The sequence below is a fragment of the Ilyonectria robusta genome (assembly GCF_021365365.1).
Source record: "Ilyonectria robusta strain PMI_751 chromosome Unknown BGZ61scaffold_24, whole genome shotgun sequence".
NCBI classification, from domain to species: Eukaryota; Fungi; Ascomycota; class Sordariomycetes; order Hypocreales; family Nectriaceae; genus Ilyonectria; species Ilyonectria robusta.
In genome coordinates this window covers 808,255-826,919 of record NW_025764458.1, presented here as the reverse complement: position 1 = coordinate 826,919, position 18,665 = coordinate 808,255, and the positions used below count along the sequence as shown (strand labels likewise).

Sequence of the window (18,665 nt, the reverse complement as noted above, 5' to 3'; positions counted from 1 at the left end):
ACTGGACGTAAGAGATGAATCATGCGCCATTATGAGGCCAATTATGTCCTATATGCGTAACTATCGTACGGGATATCCTTCTTCTACTCTATATTCCATGTAAATGCAAGTGACATGTCTCCTCCTCTACTTAGCCCCCTTTCCCTTAGTTCCCTTGCTTGGTCGTGTCGACTCCGCAAATGTGATTCCCCTCCTGTTGGTCGGGGGCACTCTCTCATCGCCCTCATCATCACTGTCATCAGCACTCTCCTCGCCCATGCCGAGCGCAGCCTGGCGACGCTTTCGCTCTGCAGGCGTTTCAACAGTCTCCTCAGTTTGGGTTGCCAGAACTGCAAGACGACGCTTGCGCTCCACGGCAGTCTCGCCCTGGTCCTCCGAAGGCTTCGTCTTGCCGGGGGTGCGGGTGGGGGAAATGGACTCGGAGCTACGCGCGGTGGTAGGGCGATGTGGCGATCTACCGACCCATGCGGTCTCGGGCTCCTCGATGATCTTGGCTGTAGGGCTTTGGGCGGCAGGCGGGTCTTGTGTAGCAATCCGCTTGACCGTCATTGAGGCAGTTGACTGCTCAACAACCTCTTTTCGTGTCTTCGCATTGAGCTTTTGCACCTCGCGGATAAAGTCCTCCTTGGTCATGCGTTGGTTAACACCACCAATCGTAAAGCGAATATTCCGGTCATCCACAGCCTGCTCCTGGGCGACGCTCTGCCGTCTGGCTGCCCTAGTGGGTTTGGCAGCGCCAGTACCGCTTGCTTCACCCTCCTCGGCAATCGCCTCGGGGACTTTGTCGGCGACGGGACGGGCCAAACTGCCCAATCCCATATACTTTAGGCTAGTTCCAAGGAGATCGCTACCACCTTCATTCGCACCCTCGGCCTTCTGCGTGGGCAACTCGTAGGTCTTCACGACCTCACCGTCCTCATCCTCAACAATAATCTACCATACGTTAGCTCCAGTTGTAGATGTAGACACCTATGGGACATACCGTGTTACCGAATTGATATGCTCGGGCCGGCTCGTGCTTCCTCTCAGACTTGCCCTTGTCCTTGCGCTTTTCCATCTCAACAGTGTACACCTCGCTCATCTTCCTGCGGAAACCTCCAATCGACCAGAAACTTTCACCATCGACCTTGGACGCACTAGCTGTGGTAGGTGGTGGAAGTTCATCGCGGCTATCATGGCTGGCGCGGGGAGCCGGCTGAACATCAATCACCTCGCCGTCCTCCGTCTCAAATATCATGTTGTCGCCTTCGTCATAAACCTCGATGCGTCTAGGAGTTACGCGCCCGCTGCTACCGCTAGGGCTTTCTCCAAACTCATCCTCAACCTTCTCGGGATCCTTGGACTTGAGACTATCTTGGGGAGCCAGTGTCGAGTCGGTGTTATCGCGAGATGGTGAGACTTCCTTCTCGCTAGTTTCGCCAGATTGCGTCGCGTCCAATGCAGCTGGGCGTTGCGGGAAAATGGCAGACTGGGCAACGGGGCCGCCAGGCCCGATTCCATCATCCCACTTCTTGGTCTTCCGCTTTCGCGCCATGATGGAGGAAGGGCGGCTTCCCGAGGCCTTCTCTTCTTCATTCTGTTGTCGTCGCAGCAGGTAACCAGATGGGGGCACAGTACCAGGGGGGTACGCCGGGTTCTTGTATTCCTCAAATGACGTCTCAGACATCCTAGCCTGTGAGCGTGACTGCGAAGTGATTCTGGGAAGCCTGTTCATCCAGGACGGGCCGTCCTCAGGAGCGGCCGTGTAGGACATGGTCAGGGTCAAGGTGTTGATACGCTTGCCGAGGGTGAAGACAGCAACGGATGAACCGTGAACAAGAATTGACGTGACAACGAGGAAGGCGGTGATGGGCCACACTAGGTATATCAAGGTGTAGTGGGCGGCGCTCTCAGGAGGCATTTCCTCCATTGGCACTGGCTCGTGATGTTCCAATTCGGCTCGCGCAAGCATGGCAACGAAGATGGCACCGACACCAATTGGACCGAAATGACCTGCAAACAAGGCCTCTCGCCAGGTTTTTATGTCCGGTATCAGAGGTTTCAGAGCCATCATGACGGGAATGCGTCGGAAGAAGATGACAAAGACGGCAATGACAACCAAGCGCCAAGCCTTGAGGCCCTCGACACCATTGTTGAACTGCTCCCAGGGGATAATGGTACCAAAGTAGACAAAGTATGCCAAGTTCAGCAACAAATCAATAACGTTGGAAACATGGGATTCTTCAGTCTTCTCGCCGAACCAACCGTCATTGGAGAAACCGACACCCGCAGCGAAACCCACCAGCAGGTCGTCCATGCCCAAGATACTACCAGAGCCAGCACAGAAGAGGGCAATGACAAAGTAGAATACAAGAAAGCTCTCGCGGTCAATGAGATCATGCCTTTCTGCGTATTTGATACTGTGGCGGGCAATATAACCGACCATGAAGCCGTAAATGGCGCCGAAAATACACTCGTAGAGCAGGACATAGACGACAAAGTAGAAGCTGACATCTTTTGCGTCTCGGTTATACTGGATAAGATAGAGCGAGAGGTAAATGAAGGGGAAAGCCATGCCGTCGTTGCAACCAGATTCGGCCGAAAGCAAGTCTCTCAGATGCTTGGGCACTCGCTTAGCGAACTTGCCCTTTCCGACGACGGACGAAGCCAGGACAGGATCAGTGGCGGTAACGCAGGCAGCAACAACGAGACTCTCGAGCCAGTTCAGGGGCGGGATCATCCACCAAATGAACAGACTGACAATCAGCCAGCCAAAGGTCATGACGGGGATGAGCAGGTAGACGACGGAGCGCCAGTGCCTCTCCATGTAGAACTTGGGCAATTCGACACCGACGGCGAAACACTGGACGACGAGGACGATGCGGGAGAACTCGACGGTGATGATGTCGGTGCTCCCCCACTCGTTCGGGTTGATGAGGTTGGCGGCATGGGGGCCGAAGATGACGCCGACAAGGGTCGCGACGGTGGCTTCACCAATGTACATGCGCTCCTTGATGAGGGAGGAGCACAGCATGAAGATGGAGGTGAAGCCGCCGAGGATGACATACACCAAGTGCGGCTTGGTGATGTCAAGGTGACTCCACGCCATCTTGTGTGATTGCGATCGGGACCGTAGTCGCGCGTGTGTGGCGATGTCGTGTTATCGGATCGGATCGTGTATCGGAGTCGCAGTCGCCGCAGTCGCAAATCCGCGGGGCGTGGTCTCGGACCCGGGCGCGGGGACGGTGGAGGCGACGGCGCCGGTCAATTGAAGTCGCACCAAGCAAGGCCGGACCAGCGAACCATCCAGGAATCCCAAGGGGAAGCGAGCGATCGAACGAGGGAGCGAGGGAGGCGACGATGTTGTTGAAGGTCGAAGTCGGAGGAGCCAAAGCCAAAGCCAAAGTCAAATAGAAAAATGGCACAGGCCGCGGCCAATGTCGTCACAGGGCAGATGTACCGGTTCGGGGACCGCAGAACCGGAAGGAAACGCTATGGCGCGCCACAACGTTCTTGGCCCGGAGCCGATAACAAACCCAAACGTGGGAAAACAGGGCTTCCCGGCTGCGCCCCAGAGGGAATTGGTTCTTCAGATGGGGGGAGAGCAGGCGACGCAGGATTTCCCCGAGCAAGAAGCAGCACAAGGAAAAGGAATGAGGAAGGAAAACCGGAATCGCACACGGCGAGCGGGAGACGGGCGCCCCGGGTTGATTTAACCTCGTTGAGAGCAGCCGTCCCTTCGCGAGCTCGCTATCGCTGGGGGGGAGCAGCGGCGGCGCCCACGCAATAAAGACAGGGACCCCCGGTGGAGGCGGGTACTGCCAAGGGAACCAAGTGGGGGCGCCGCGGGGCCACGGTTGTAGCGCTGCTTTTAGGGCGTCCTCAGTGGCTCCCAGCGTGCGCGGTGGAAGGTTTTGCCTGCGACGCCACAGCAGGGCCTCACGCAGACCCTGGGATCTGGATGTGTGATAGGGGCGAGCTTGAAGAATGTGCATCAGGCGGAGGGAGAGGCAGGAGATGCATCGTCTTGATCAGTTTTGTGGCCTTAAATCATCTCCGTCGCCAGTGGCAAAACCCAACCGCTGGGAACGGACAGTGTCTGAGCACCAGATACAGAACATGGCCGGGAATGACCAAGCACGTCTCACGGGCTGGTCCGGCTTAGACGCTTCTTCAAATCTCAGATCTCGCCAGGTTCTCGCCCCCATTGAGGGTCCCCAAGTCTCACCCGCGCCCTCTAGCACTCGCCTAATCACGGTCCAGAGTATTCTCGAGCGTGCTGCCCTGGCCAGAACCCACGCGAGGGAACGCTCTCTGCCAGGTCCCGAGTAAGCTTGAAGCCATTGCATGCCTTGTCGTCGTGGCAAGCCACGGTCCGAGGCCAACCGTAAGCCACTTCTCGCCAGCTGCACCACGGGACCGTCTACCCCGGCTCAACGAAAAAAAAAAAACAGCATGACTCCTCCTCAACCATGCTCTGACATGCCGTGAGAAAAAGCAACCTGAGAGCAGAGAAAGTAAGAGACCAGCCAACAAGGAACAAGGATACATCCCAAGCTCACGGCACACACGCACCATTCAGCGTATTTAAAGCAGCACGATGGAGCAGCGCCATCACCTACACGCCCCCCCGGCTCGCCTCCTCCACCCCGGCACATGCTGCGTACGCGGAGCCACCACTATGGGCCCAAGAGCTCGCACCGCCAAAGGGACGGCCCCTCCATCGAACAAGTTCCCATCTTGTGATTGCGACCTGAAGCCGTCAACCAATCTCTTCCGTGCTTGGCTCCTTGGCCGCTTGGCGTTTTGCTCCCATCGCCGGCGTCCCGAGAGAGGCCGAACGAGTTTTTTTCTCATCCTCGTCGTCCCCGTCGCCGCGCAGTCGTTGATAGGTTCCCGTGCCCCCGTGCGAGCGGCATGCGTGTTGCAGACGAAAAGATTGTTTTCGTTTCCCGTTACAATCTTGCATATCATCACATCGCACGCACCCTGTTACAACATGAGCGCAGTCATCGTCCCCAACACGCCCTCGACACAAATGCACATCGACGTCAAGTCTCAGCGACGCTGCCGCCCCCATGACCTCTGTTTCCTCCTCAAACTGACCATCATATCCAGATGCATCGCATCGGCACTGTCGGCGGCCAGCCTAAGCTGACGCTGCCTCACGCCGTTGGCAGCATTTCGTCGCTCGCCTCCACAAAACGCTTCTCCTCTACCACTGCCGTCCAATCCCGTAAAGACTTTCGACGTGATCGGCCTGCTCGTCACTTGTCCCCTGCACACCCCCCAATCGCCCCAAATACAAGGTTAATTTGTCACCGCCAACTTTAAGATCCCATCAGCGCCCTTCGGGACAAGCTCCGGGCCATTCGATGCATCGTCTTATCCCATCCCGCGTTGGCGTTCCCAGTTCTCCCTCCCTGCTCAACGCCCACGGCGGCTCGCTTCCGCATACGTCCGAGTCCACTCGCCCTGGCCTGCCGCCGCCACATGGCTTGAGCCAGCGAATTGGGCATGAATCAAAAATAAACCAATTTAAAACATGCGTCGAGATTTGACAGCCAACGATAGAGGCGTGGTCCAAGCACTGGGTATCGGCCCCGGATGTCCATCTCCCCAGAGGTCTAGACCTTGTCTTATCATCAGCCACCGCAAGTCATGTGCCGTGATCCTCCATGCCTCAAAAATCGCCCAACATGCCACCCCTCAACATACGTCTTGGGTCGCTCTGACTCTCAATCTTTGCCGTCGGCAGTAGCTATCCGAATGTTGTGGCGAGATCAGTAAGATTATGTAAAAATGTCAAAAGTCTTGGAGATCTCTTGGAAATCTCTTGGAAATCTCTTGGAGATCTGATATCCCAGTATTGGTATGCGGCCAAGATGCCCAGACCCCCCAGGATTGGCAACTGTTGGCAGAGTTGGCGCCAAGGGCTTGTGCAGTTTGCCAAGAACAAACTTGCACCGGGTGGTGCGAATGTCTTATATTGTATCAATCGTAGTGCCATCTTCCATCAACCGATGTCTCACCGATTACGGACAAAATATTATCAAGATCGAAGGTTGTCTAGTGTCAACGGTGGCGCATCTTTTCACAGTCAAATACCGGTATGCGGTCGAGTCACAACTTCACACACACTACAACTACCGGTGAGCCATAAAGACATACAAATAGATGGAAATCACTTCTTAGTAAATGCCATCTTGATCTGCGCCATAACTCCTGCTATTTATATTGACGCCTTCCGTCATAGTTTGGTCATTGTACCTTTTCCCACCATCTCTCCTCCCACCAAATATACCGTATCAAAATTTGACATGTCGGTATGCCCTCACGGAATCATCAATATGAACATGGCATTAGTTAGGTCGATATCCCCTGCGTGTTTGTCGGGCCAAACGTTCGAGTCCTTCTCAAGCAAATGGCATTGCAGTCTAGGTGCGAAAGATAAAGGAGACAAATACACGATTTTGGTGAACAATAGAAATATGCATGAAGATTAATACGACCTTCTCCCTGTAGCTGTAGCCCTCTCCTGGTATATCCAAACATTTTGTCCTTTCTACAATCTCTTCAAATTATTGCCATCACACAGGCAACTGCGGAAACCACCAACGAGGCATATCCCAAACTAGCGACTCGACCCGAGCCCGAACCAGTGTCGTTGCTCGACGCGAATGGATCGCCACCCAGGCTGCTGGATTTTGATGTTTCGGTCGCGCCGGCGGATGCCGTTTCTGTTCCGCCCGATGCCACACTTGCTGATGGCTCATCGCCTGCGAGCACAAGTGAAGTTGTTTGCTTCGCTTCCGAAGCCGTCGCGGTCGCCGTCCCAATTTCGGCCGTTGATGACGACTTCCTCGTAATCGTCGAGGTCTCCATCATCTGGTTTTTATTGGAATTGGTGCGTGTCTGGAGCGTGGTAGTCGCGGACTCCTGCGCATCTTCATTATCCACATGCTTGCAGGTCACTTGGACCAGCTCGCCCTTCAGCGCGCGAGATAGCAGGGAGCTCGAGTTGACGGTAACATCAGCGCAGTCGCTCTGGATGTTGCTTTGGGCTTCTAGAAGCGACGATTTGCACTTCGAAGAGCATGCGTTGTCGCCAAAATCGTCAAAGTCGCAGTTAGTGAGAGGGGTGTTGTAGGCACTGCGGCAGCTGCTTGACACAGTAACCTTTGATGAAATGTCCTCAAAGTTGGACAGAACGAGAGTTGATGCTGAGGCACAGCCGGCAGCGAGGAGGAGGTGAGACAGCCGAGGCAGTCGTTGCGATGATAGCTGTAGCATTTTGATGATGCGCCAGGTGGCCCTCGTTGAATACAAATAGATGTGATGTGTTGTTGATGACAGTCCCGTCACTTAGTGTCGAAATACCAAAGTCCTGGGTTGAGAGATGTAACCGGAATAAAATGAAGAGCGATTGAAGATGATACACTTGGCCTGGACCAGGTGGGCTGTTGACTGGGATGGAGGTCTTCTGACTATTAACTGGTAACAGCCGGAGTCGAAACGCAATTTGTCGCAGACAACCACGGCACCGCGCCACGGATTTCGGACTCGGAGATCAATGCGAGGCCGTCGGCAATGTAATGGTAGCTAGATAATATCGATGTGACTTGAAGGAGACTTGCAATTCCTTGCAAGCAGCCTTGGCGTTTATTTTTAACTCGTCGTGTTCTGATGCGGCGTGCGCAGAGTGGCGGTCGAGACGGTGGACCAAGATTGGTAAGTTGAGAATGAAAAGGCAGGTCGGGTTTGAAAATTCCGAGTGATTCGATGTGAAACAGGAAAAGGCGGTGGTATCGTTGGAATGGAAATGGCAGATTGGTATACAATTGGTGTGTGTCGAGGCAGAGAGAGAAGCACGACAGCTGATGAGGAACAAGTAGACTCTAGGGGACCTAAAGTATGTAGCAGGAAGCACAGCTATCCTTGCTGGGAATGTTCCACAAGACGAAGCGAAAGTTGGATCGTGTTTGCCTGTTGGGTTGGGCAGGGGACCGAGGGACAGATGACGCGGAGCAGGTGAAGATGAGATGAAGGGAAGCACGACAGGAAAGTCGGGAAACAGAGGGGGGATGGACGGGATAAACACGGTCAAGGGACCGGAAACGGGCTAGAAAAGAATGACAGGATAACTATCCCGAGACAGGACGAGCGATAGATATGGGGCTGCTGAAGGCACCTGGTGACGTGACAAGGCAAAGCCGCAAAGGGAGCAGAGACGCAAAAAGAAGGATTAAAGTGTGTCACGATGAGTGTCAGGGCCGCATCCGGGGCCTCATACAGGGCCGGGCCTGCAAATATAGCCAAATGGGCCGGCGGGCAGGAACGATCTGAAACTCGCCCGCTGACGGTGCGAGGCAGGAGGCATCGAGTCGTGGCTAGCTGGGAGTCGCGGACTCGCGGGCCCCTTCGCAAGCCTCCGCAGCGCCTCCGCAAACAGTCGCGGATCGGCCAGGGGGTGACTTGGCACTTGACGTCACACGAAGCATGCCCCCATCGCATGTCGCCCAACGGGCTGAGATCAGCTCGGGCTCAGGGCACCGCAGCGGCTGAAGGTGGTGATCGGCGAGCGATGGCCCCCAGTGCTGTTCCAGTTCTGCCCCAGTTTTGACCCCCAGCCATTTCCGACGCCGGCCGATTTTCATTGACGACGGGGGGCTGGATGGATCCCTCGTTCTGGAGAGAAGACGATGAGCAGACGGGCAGACGGGTAGATGGGCAGATGGGCAGATCAAGGGGCCGGCATTTCCCTTGTTGGGACTTTGGCACTCTACCCTCGCCTCGCCTCGCCTCGCCTCGCCTGGCCTCGCCTGATCTCATGGCCTGAAAAACACTGTTTGGATCGTCGTTTCGGACCGTCGTTTCGGTTTCGGGGCCCCGAATACGGACTACGTACGTATGGCGCCCAGCAACGTCAGACGGTCAGAGCTCAGACAGACCGTGCTCAGGCGCCAGATCCAATCGTTGCGTCGGATGTGACAGTAAAACGAAACACGGACCATTGTTTGATGTCCCCTGAGAATTGTTTGGGGCGATGCTATTGGCTGCGCTGTGTACTTCTGCAGTCTGGTGCGCCTCCATCCCATCCAAGTGCACCCAAGCGCCTCCAAGTGGGGTGAAAAAAGGGACGCTGTCTCTGGCGGATGAACACCACCCACGGGAAAATGCAACTCCAGCCAACATGGCCAATTCACCAACATCAATCCCATCACCAACTCCAACACCAACTCCAATGTGCTTCAATCGGTTGCATGATTTTGCTTCACCGACTCCTCCAACCATATACCCAATCCGGTAAAATGGCCGGCATTCCGCCGTACTCCTGACGATCCGTCCCCGTCGATCGACTATGCTATGGCTCCTGCGGGATGGCTCTAACACTACCGAGAATCAAGATCGACAGCATCATTTGCCACAAATCGACTGTGGCCAGAACCGACCTGCCTAACTAGATGAGAGATGGAGAAATGAGATGACGAGCAACATTGACCTCGGCGGATCCGGCACTGTCAAACTCCGTTGCGTCATAATAAGGGTTCGTCCTCCACATGCGACCGAATGTCTCTCGTGTTGTGCCTCCCTCCGCATTCACGATCCTTAGTCGCGAAGTCTGCCGGCTAGAGCATTCCAGCCCACGCTTTATTATGGTTTCTCACCGTTGGGGCACCGAGTGCCTAGCCCTGGGCGCCCTGCGTCCAGGTTTGGGTCTAATGAGCCCCCAATCTCCCCGTGAGCTTAGGTCGTTGGAGGTGGTGCTAATGCAGCTTGATCACACTTCACCGTGAATATGCACTTGTTGGCAAGCACTGCTGCTGCCGTGTCCTGTCCAACTGCTGTAACCAGGGGATGTCCTCGAAGGATTCGAGGATGACGGTAACAAAGAATGAGAGTAAGCCGATCCTGAGTCGCCGCATTCACTGCCACGCATCCATCCATCATGGCAATGTCGCACTCATGCATCATGCACTGGTGCGAGGCTCAGTCCCGGTGATTCACTGTCTTGAATGCCGTTGAGATCCTGATGAGAGGCGCAGTCTAGACCCTCTGAGGGAGCTGAATATGCCAGCCTTGGTGATCTCGCCCCAGCATCGCCTGCATCCTCTATCAATACGCACCAATCACGCAGTCTCGCGTGTTGACTTAAAACCGCTACGATGCAGCCCAGACGCTCCATCCGGCAATCCGGCTTGGCGTGATTGGTCTGCCCTGCGCCATCTCATCCTTCGGCTCCGGATTTACCAATTTTCCTGCTTCACTGTCGCAGGCAGGAATCCATCCACCTAGTCCGCTCGGAGGTCTAGGACTTTGGCAGGGTTCACGATCCGTGCTTGTAGGTCGCTTGGGTTTCTTAAGATGGCTTTGGTGCCCAGCTCCCGTAAGCTTCACTGTTGTGTGAACGAATGGCTGCGAGCGTCGCCGCACGAACCTCCGGGCATCTGAAGTCGAAGGAAGCCGTTAATTGCCCCGATCTCTGCGTATTGTAATCAATTTGGGATGGCAATGCGGACGCCATTCCCGCCAACGGGGCAATACCTCCGAGGTGCGCCAGGTTTCCCCAATCCCACTACACGCGACCAACAACCCACAACTGACACAGCCAACAGCCGCGCAAGAAGAGCACGAGCTCGAGTATCAGCATCCGCACGTTAGACCCACTATCAGGAGCCCGGGCTCGGGGAATGGAGGCCGCGGATACGGCCTCATCCTAGACACCCAAGAGAACGAGAACTTTGTTCCACACCCCGTATCCCCGCTGCGGGCAAGTGATGAATACGATCGCCATGTACCCATGCCCGAAACATCCCCATCCCAACAGTACCGGGGGTCCAACGATACCAATGTTTTAGTTGATGATTCGCAATACCATGATTCATATCCGAAGCCGCAGCCGCAGCCTCAGCCGGGATGGCCAGAGGGGGCAAAGGAGCACATGTCGACCCCGATTTGGTTGACGAAATCCGTCCTCCTCATTTTCGCCGCTTGGTTTGCAGCTATGATGCTGGCCACGGGCCTGTTGTATCATTTCTCGGTCGTGCATGACGGCATCAGTGCCCAAAAGGAGACCAATCATTATGGATGGAAATACGGCCCAACCGCATGTGAGTGCTGTCTCATGACGGCGAGTTACGGCCAATCGTGTACTAACAACTACAGTGCTTGTTGTGGTTAGCGCCCTCTGGAAGCAGGTTGACCATCAGAACAAGATACTCATGCCCTGGAAAGAACTCCAGCAAGGCCCGGCCCCGGTCTCCAAGACTTTGCTCCTGGACTACATCTCTCCAATTCTGCCAACAGCTCTCTGGGCTTCTATAAAGAATCGACACTGGGCTGTGGTAATGTCAACTGTAGGCCACTTGTTGATACTGGGTACAGTACGTTCAGCACTCCTCAGACTTAAGGACCACTGCTAACAGAACCAAGACCATCTTCTCCACGGGTTTGCTGATCCTAGAGTCCACTCAAGTCACCAGACAGAGCAGCGACTTCAGCATCAAGGGAGCCTTCCAGATCGACGACCCAGAAAATGACCAGGGACTCAAGGTTGGGCCTGCGGCCTCCCAGCTATACTACGGTATTCACTTTCAGGGACTGGACTACCCTTCTGGAACGTCCGAGGATACGTTATTGCCCGTGTTCCAAGTCCCGGACCACAGCGCCAGCGACCTCAACTACACGGTGACGACAGAGGGCATGAAGGTTGACCTCGACTGCGAGATTCTGCCCATTACCAATGGAACGCAAACAAGTATGCCCTGGCTCAGTGTCCTCGGCTCCTTCTTCGTCGCCAACGTCACCACCTCCGACTGTAACATCACCGGCATTACGGTGGGGGCAGGCCCTGACCATAATTACTACCATAATGAAAACGCTACCCAGAATTACCAAGGTCGGTTCAGGGTGTACCCTTGTAACATTGACTTCGACTTTTCCAGGCAGTACATCGAGAGCGCGGATAGCAAGGAGTACCGCATGGTGTACAACGCCAGTGCAGACCAACGAGTGGTATTGTCGATGGCAGATCTACGATTCGCAACCAGATCCCAGGGAACCGCCCCTAGGTACATATACGTCAACGAGTTGCAAGTTGCTCTCTGCAAGCCTTCGTACAACGTCCAACCCTTTGTAGTCCAAAGCTCGACTGTCCTCAGTAGCTCTTCCCGGGCCGTCCTGTCGTCCGCAGCTTCGCCAGCCGAAAAACTCATTGATGGTCTCCCGAGCAGCTCCATTGCTTTGGGCGTTTACAGATCAACCAACTTGTTCTATCTCGGGACGGGAGGCGATGATTATGTCCTATCCGTGCAGGTCCCGACCTTCTTCCAGCTCATGAGTATGCTGAACGGAAACTCGTCGATTGGGGCTTTCCTTGACCCCCAATTGCTCATCGAGACAGGAAGAAACGTCTTCAAGGGCATCGCCACCCAGGCCCTACGGCAGCTCGCTCTCAAGCCGGCCGACCAACAAGTGGCTGGTCAGGTCACGTACACCGAAGACCGGCTGCATGTCAAGTCTCTTTCGACGGCGTTCATGTGTTCCTTCCTAGCAATTCTCACCCTGCTAGCGATCGGGATGATCTTTGTTCGTCCTCATTCTGCCATTCCTCGAGAGCCAGGGTCTATTGCCGCCACAGCAACGATACTTGCGGCCAGTCCCCCATTGCAGCAAACGTTGATGCACATGGGCGCATCACGTCGCAGCCAGATCCGGAAACGCCTGGAAGCCTTCAGCTTTCGGAGCGTCATCATCCCAGGCCCGCAGCCGACGCTCATGGTAGAACCGACCCCGAAGGGCAAAGAAACATCGCTCGAGCTCCAGGACCAGTCAGAACAGGCCATTTCCTGGTGGCGTCCGATGTCTGGCTACCCTTGGTTCCTCGCCTTGGCTATTGGCCTGCCATTACTGCTAATTGCAGCCTTGGAGATTGTCCAACACTTCTCTGACAAACACTCCGGGTTCATCAAGATTGGGCCATCCGATGCAACAATGTTTGCTACTTACATTCCAGCAGCCGTTGTCCTAGGGGTGGCTAGCATGTACTCTGCACTCGAGCTGATGGCAGCCGTGTTTGCGCCTTGGGATGCCCTCAGGCGTGGAAAGGCGACTGCCGATAGATCTATTCACTTGAACCTGGTAGGGAAACTCTTGCCGCATGCTGCATTCGTGTCATTGAAGACTCGCCATTTCGCGGTCCTCGTTGCTTTGGTTGCCAACTTCGTAGGAGGCTTCCTCACGATTGTCGTTTCGGGTCTCTATAGCGTTGCCGATGTTCCTCGCGTCGAGGATCTCACTATTCATCAGACTGACACATTTAACCTCAACAATGTCGATCTGTCCCTCGACGACAACCAAGCCGGCGCAATTGACAGTCTAGTTGAGTACCTCGACTTGGATTACCCGCAGTGGACCTATGGAGGGCTTGCCTTCAATCACTTCGAAGCCCCAGATGCAGCACTGAGCAACACGAGCGCCGAGGCCCCCCTATTCATCGAGGTTCCAGCAACACGGGCGAGCTTAAATTGCACATCAATCCCAAGCGAGTCCCGTCAGGTTTCAATCATCTATGGTGATCAGGAGGGAAATTCTATTGCCAGCGTGCCTGGTGGAAGTATATTCTTCACACCAACCCCCGGCTACATTCTTGCCGGATTCAATACTACGCTGGATATGTCCGAATGGTGCGAAACCGCGCCTAAAAATGCCACAAAAATGTCGTGGATGCAGTATTTCTGGCTCCCGTATGACTTGGCACCGGCATATGTTGGCAAGGCTTCTGTGGTTCAATGGTTCACTGAGGGCATCATGGCCGACGGTGCAGTCGATACAGATCCTACCACTGGTACCGGAATCGGCGTCAATGGTTTGAAGACGGGCGGTTATGGGTGTCCGACATTTTCCGTCACCTTTGGGACAGCACGAGCAACTGACAGGACCCAAGTCGGGAACGAGACGGAATGGGGGTTCGAACATGACTTTGGGACGCTCCTCTGCTACCAGAACGTTGAAGAAGTCAAGGCAAACCTCACGTGGAGCCTCCCGAGCTTTGATCTGGTGGACTCCCCGTCACCAAAGACGGACGAGTCTACAGCCACTTCGTTAAAGACCTCCGACGGAAGCGAGAGGTTTGAGTTTGCCGTCAATGCGTGGTTAATGGGTCTCAGCGACTCTGTCTACAACCGGACGTTTTCTGCCCCAGACAACAGCTCGCATCTCAACAATAACGTGGACAGTTTTATCAGGGGTCTTGTGTATGGAAAAAACGGGCTGCCGGTCAAGAACCTAGAGGGTTCTGCCAACATTGGCAACCTTAAAACGGCATCAAATCAGCTATACAAGGCGTACATGGCGCAAGCTATTTCTCTGAACATGCGCAGCAACAACACGAAGGACGACTCCAGGCTTCGTTCCTACACGGGTACCTTGTCGTCCTCTGGATACCGCCGTCTGAAGCAGAACCGTCCCTCCAAGATTGCACTCCAGATTATGCTGGCAACAATGGTTGCGTGCGCAATCGGGATGACGCTGCTCATCCGGATCCGGGAGGTGTTGCCACACAACCCGTGCTCCATCGCAGGAACCGCCACCCTACTGGCGGGAGGGGAGATGGCCTCTTCGCAGCTCATTCCCCCTTGTGCGGAGTGGAGGAACGACAAAGAGTTGAAGATAATGGGCATATTTGAGCGTTATGTTTATGCCCTTACATGGTGGGTAGAATATGGCGGCGATCGCTCCAGCAAGCAAAGATACGGAGTGGATGTGGACAAACAAGTGGGTTAAAACATTTCTTGATTACTGCAATTTGGCAGAGGGGTTTGGCTAGGTACCCCGCCCAATATCACTCGTTGTGCAGTGGGAGTTAATCTCTATTATGAATAAACGAATGAATTGAATCTGAAGATACACTACGCAGAACGACAAGACCAACCTGAAAGCTCAAGTGGACCCTGATATGGAATCTCTCCGAGCGGTTAATGCTCTATCCTACTAAACTAAGCCTATGTCCTTTGGGTTTGAAGATATTACCAGTAATACCCGGGAGAATGTCCTCGTTAACGTCAAGAAAAATGTCGGGTTAGAAAATTGTGCTATGCTTATAGTTATTATTTCTTTAGACTACTTTCATATCACTTAGTAAGGAATAGAGGAGTACTAGTCCCTTAGTTGCAATACACTCTCAGACGATAGGAGGTTGCTGGGGGGGCGTTAGGGAACTTTATGTTCAGTGGCAATCAGGCCAGTGCCCCTGCAAAAACAAACACCTTGACATCGTGGCCCTACCAGTGTAGGATCTCGCATAACCGTGGAAATATGCTGTGGACAGCATGCTTTTTTTCTTCTTCTAGATCTTTTGTAGAATAGGCAGATATTATACCCATCGGGCCTCCTTTGATACCTGCTGGGCAACCCAATCTTGCCTGAGGTGAGCTAAGGGCATCCGACCGCTTCCATCGCCGTTATCTACCAATTAAAATTACAAAGGGTGGAATGGAATTTGCGGGCTCTGCAGCAGGACTAATTCTCCATTTGGCTCTAGTAGTCCATCACGTCGCAGTTACAATCATTGAACTTGTCTAGTACTTCCCTAATTCTCTGGTATTTACTTGATTACGAAAAAGACGGATAAGTTGTGTCAAGCTTGTACTTCCCCAAATGAGCTCCATTTCGGTATGTCTTCGACGAGTTGGGCTGGGTTTCTTCCTCTCCTTCCCACACAGGTGCCACCACCAGCTGGTGGAGGTGTCTGACTTATTTCATTCCTTGTGTAGTTGGCTTTTCCTCCTTCATAACCAGAGAAGCCAATTGAATCACCATCTCATTTCCATGTTCAAGTCTTGATACAATAGCCGGGTTTAAGTTCACTGGTGCTTTGCATTGCCATGCCAAATGAGATTGCCACAAGATTACCAATCGGCTCAAAGAGGGGTTCCTCCGTTTTAAAGAAGCAAGCATTCTTGGATATATTTTGGGTCTATTTTTTTCATGATATTATTTCATTTCGGGATGTATTATAGGGTGTATTTTATGGTTTATGTTATTATTTAATGTATTCTTTAAAGATCGCTTATCTACTCGTCCTTTTGTCACAAAGTTCTACCTCCTCAAGGCGAGCAGTCGAGCGGTTCGCGAATAGCGATCAGTTGTCTTTACCTCCGATAAGAACAACCTTGCTTGTGAGATTTGAATGAATAAGATCAACATAAGTGCAAGCCTAGAATGTAATTTTTTAGATGATGAATTAGTGAAAACCGGGTCCCGTTGCCACTTTCATCCTCGGTCCAAAGTTCCATCCAGCGATAGAAAGTGTTCATCCAGAAAGAGTTATCGGTATCCATTCCGGATCGTTTCAACAGGTTGATGCATAAGTTCTTAGAATCAAATATTCCTTCATCTTACACTTGTGCTGATTTCAGCACGGGATAGTTCAGATGGGCGGGGAGACTTCCAGATGGTTTAACCAGTAGCTTGGGGTCCCGTACATTCGCTCAAGAGTTTGACACTAACTCTCGGAATTTGTGTCACTCTTCTAAAATAAATCATGTACCTAATATACGTTATTTAATTTATTATAGTGTTTAGAAATAAAAATAGCGAATAGCTTAGATTTCTAATAATCTATAATATCAAGACTCTTTAGTATTGCTAGATATCAAGAGGTTATAATGCCCTAGTACATATATACACAGAGGGGGGACTAGAAGTTTAACAGTAAAAAAGACCATTAATAATAGGATTAAAATAGTATTGCTAGATATATTTTCTTTTGTTTTTAAATCTGTCTGGTTGTATCTTATCTTAGGAGAGAAATTTAGCTAAAATAGGTAATCTGGATTAAATCTTAAGTGTTGGAGCTGTCTTTCAAACTGTGCTTGCGTAATATAGTTAATATATTATCGCTAGGCCTTTTCTATACCTTGAGTAGCACATTTGATCCTATTTAATATCTACACGATGTTATTAACCAGCTGAAATAAAATATATGGACTTTATCAATGTCTTTCTCGTAGTCCCTTTATGCCGGCAAAGTGGACAATTTGCCTTTCATCATTCTAAAGAAGCGTACTTTCTTTTTACAGAACCTCAGCCGTAGGTCAATACGGTCCTAAAAGCTTCATTGGTATGCATCGGAAATTAAGCAAGCACCAATGAGATCATCACTGGCTAATGAATAGACGGCAAACTACACTACCAGGGAAAGGAAGCAATGTCCTCTAACACGATGTGTTCAGGAAGTTGCATGACTCTTAATCGCGCAGGTCCAAGCCAAGAGGAGCCGACGACAAAGGAACGGGAATGAAGCTGGCCGTTCATACAAGGCCCGGTGACCGACCACCCAGCCAAACCATGCTAGAATAGCTGCTAGCTGGCGGATGTCGACTTGCGCCACCCAAACAATCCACCCCATCTCCCCGCGAAACCACTCTCCTCTCTTGCCTTCCACCTCCCTGCCCTGACTGTAATCAAGGCTTATATCCAAGTGCCCGGTTCACTTCCTGCACGTCCCAATAAAACGGTCGCATATGAACCATGGTGCCATTCTCCAGATCAACAGTAACGGCTTGGCAGAAGGGGAAGACCAGATCCTCGCCCGTCTTTCTGACTCTAAAGTGCACGTTCGAAAGCACTACGATGCGGCCTGACCCTTGCTGCTCGAATATCTCTGGGCTCTTGACATCCACAACGTCGAAGTAATCGGCCATGCGACGGATCCAATCCTGCATTCCCTCGGCCCCTGTAAAGACGCCGGCATAGGGTAGCGCTGACGTCTGTTCCAGGGAGAAGTTGGGCGCCAGGAGAGCGGCGATGCCGCTGAAATCCCGCTCTTCCGGTGGCGCCGACATGTACCTTCGCTCTTCGTCGTAGAAGGTTTCAAGGACTGAACGCGCAGTGTACTTGGTAGGACCCATTGTGTCGGAACCAGGCGGTTGTTACACAGGAGAGCCGATGTGGGTGGAGCAAAACGGAGTGGGGCGGGAATAAAATTCCTCCAAGTCCAAGTAGAATTTCTCTGCAGTGTTGGTCGCGATCAGAACATTTATTCCAATGAACAATGAAATCGAATGTGAAGATGGCCAGTCTTCCAGCGACGGCTTCTGGAGTCTTAAATACGGCACTGGGAGCTGACCGGAGTTTTTCTGCATCTGTAAGTCGGAGTTTTCTGCTTCTTCCCCAAAGGGCACTCCGGTACTTCTTCCTCAAACAGAATCATTTTTGCGCCGGAGTTTTCGGAGCCATTCCTCGACCCCTCAAGCATTCCCCATTGGCTATATCCCCTTCCAGGTATGCTGCGGCCCTTGCTGGGATGCCATAGGGTCCAAGATAACGTCTTTGCCGACTCGCCTTGCCAAACTTGGGCGGCAATGGTCCTTAATAATACTTACATTCAAGTCTGACGCTAAAGCAAGTCCCCACTCCGAGTAACATTGGTTTGGGGACTTATCTAAGGCCCCCGTGGCGGAGTGGTTACCGCTTGGTACTTATGTTTTCAGAACCTCCTGAGGATATGCCAAGGTCGCCAGTTCGATCCTGGCCGGGGGCATCACTTTTTGCTTGGTCTTTGTTTCTTTTGCCTCTCTCTGTAGCGGCGGCAGACTGGTTCTCTCTCTTTCCGACAGGGAGTACTCGGTCTGTTTCTGTCAAGTTTTGCCATTCTTTCTTACGTATATGTACGTACGTATAAT

General features: G+C 52.8%; 7 protein-coding genes and 1 non-coding gene across 8 annotated transcripts; 3 read left to right on the top strand and 5 right to left on the bottom strand.

The window, feature by feature from the left end:
• Positions 1-126: 126 nt before the first annotated feature.
• On the bottom strand, positions 127-3,088 carry BGZ61DRAFT_537641 (alkali metal cation/H+ antiporter Nha1 C terminus-domain-containing protein; the record flags this gene model as incomplete). Its single annotated transcript, XM_046254562.1, has 2 exons — positions 127-933; positions 983-3,088. The coding sequence occupies 2 exons, from the start codon at positions 3,086-3,088 to the stop codon at positions 127-129; spliced, it is 2,913 nt and encodes a 970-aa protein (XP_046098807.1).
• Positions 3,089-4,660: 1,572 nt separating this feature from the next.
• Positions 4,661-5,426, top strand: BGZ61DRAFT_521918 (uncharacterized protein; the record flags this gene model as incomplete). Its single annotated transcript, XM_046252513.1, has 1 exon — positions 4,661-5,426. The coding sequence occupies one exon, from the start codon at positions 4,661-4,663 to the stop codon at positions 5,135-5,137; it is 477 nt and encodes a 158-aa protein (XP_046098806.1). The 3' UTR covers positions 5,138-5,426.
• A 1,129-nt stretch (positions 5,427-6,555) lies between these two features.
• On the bottom strand, positions 6,556-7,272 carry BGZ61DRAFT_537640 (uncharacterized protein; the record flags this gene model as incomplete). Its single annotated transcript, XM_046254561.1, has 1 exon — positions 6,556-7,272. One exon carries the CDS (start codon positions 7,270-7,272, stop codon positions 6,556-6,558), a length of 717 nt encoding a protein of 238 aa, XP_046098805.1.
• Positions 7,273-8,048: 776 nt separating this feature from the next.
• BGZ61DRAFT_557431 (uncharacterized protein) lies at positions 8,049-9,273 on the bottom strand (the record flags this gene model as incomplete). Its single annotated transcript, XM_046255687.1, has 2 exons — positions 8,049-8,879; positions 8,931-9,273. 2 exons carry the CDS (start codon positions 9,271-9,273, stop codon positions 8,524-8,526), a joined length of 699 nt encoding a protein of 232 aa, XP_046098804.1. The 3' UTR covers positions 8,049-8,523.
• A 1,036-nt stretch (positions 9,274-10,309) lies between these two features.
• BGZ61DRAFT_460533 (uncharacterized protein) lies at positions 10,310-10,863 on the bottom strand. Its single transcript, XM_046247034.1, has 2 exons — positions 10,589-10,863; positions 10,310-10,531 (listed from the first exon to the last, which is right to left on the bottom strand). Exons 1-2 carry the CDS (start codon positions 10,628-10,630, stop codon positions 10,340-10,342), a joined length of 234 nt encoding a protein of 77 aa, XP_046098803.1. The 5' UTR covers positions 10,631-10,863; the 3' UTR covers positions 10,310-10,339.
• On the top strand, positions 10,310-14,888 carry BGZ61DRAFT_429508 (uncharacterized protein). Its single transcript, XM_046243778.1, has 4 exons — positions 10,310-10,531; positions 10,589-11,090; positions 11,146-11,363; positions 11,413-14,888. Exons 2-4 carry the CDS (start codon positions 10,781-10,783, stop codon positions 14,761-14,763), a joined length of 3,879 nt encoding a protein of 1,292 aa, XP_046098802.1. The 5' UTR covers positions 10,310-10,531; positions 10,589-10,780; the 3' UTR covers positions 14,764-14,888.
• Positions 14,889-17,259: 2,371 nt separating this feature from the next.
• BGZ61DRAFT_115076 (uncharacterized protein) lies at positions 17,260-18,169 on the bottom strand. The gene has a single exon (XM_046236984.1). It carries the CDS (start codon positions 17,889-17,891, stop codon positions 17,445-17,447), a length of 447 nt encoding a protein of 148 aa, XP_046098801.1. The 5' UTR covers positions 17,892-18,169; the 3' UTR covers positions 17,260-17,444.
• Positions 18,170-18,429: 260 nt separating this feature from the next.
• Positions 18,430-18,523, top strand: BGZ61DRAFT_t186. Its single transcript has one exon. It is a non-coding gene; the product is annotated as a tRNA-Ile (tRNA).
• Positions 18,524-18,665: the final 142 nt, after the last annotated feature.

Coding starts and splice junctions, on each gene's coding strand:
- BGZ61DRAFT_115076 (XM_046236984.1), bottom strand. CDS start 17,891: ATGGGTCCTACCAAGTACACTGCGCGTTCAGTCCTTGAAACCTTCTAC.
- BGZ61DRAFT_460533 (XM_046247034.1), bottom strand. CDS start 10,630: ATGCTGATACTCGAGCTCGTGCTCTTCTTGCGCGGCTGTTGG. Junction 10,532..10,588: donor TCTTCTTGCGCGGCTGTTGG/CTGTGTCAGTTG, acceptor AACCTGGCGCAC/CTCGGAGGTATTGCCCCGTT.
- BGZ61DRAFT_429508 (XM_046243778.1), top strand. CDS start 10,781: ATGCCCGAAACATCCCCATCCCAACAGTACCGGGGGTCCAACGATACC. Junction 11,091..11,145: donor GAAATACGGCCCAACCGCAT/GTGAGTGCTGTC, acceptor TAACAACTACAG/TGCTTGTTGTGGTTAGCGCC. Junction 11,364..11,412: donor ACTTGTTGATACTGGGTACA/GTACGTTCAGCA, acceptor AACAGAACCAAG/ACCATCTTCTCCACGGGTTT.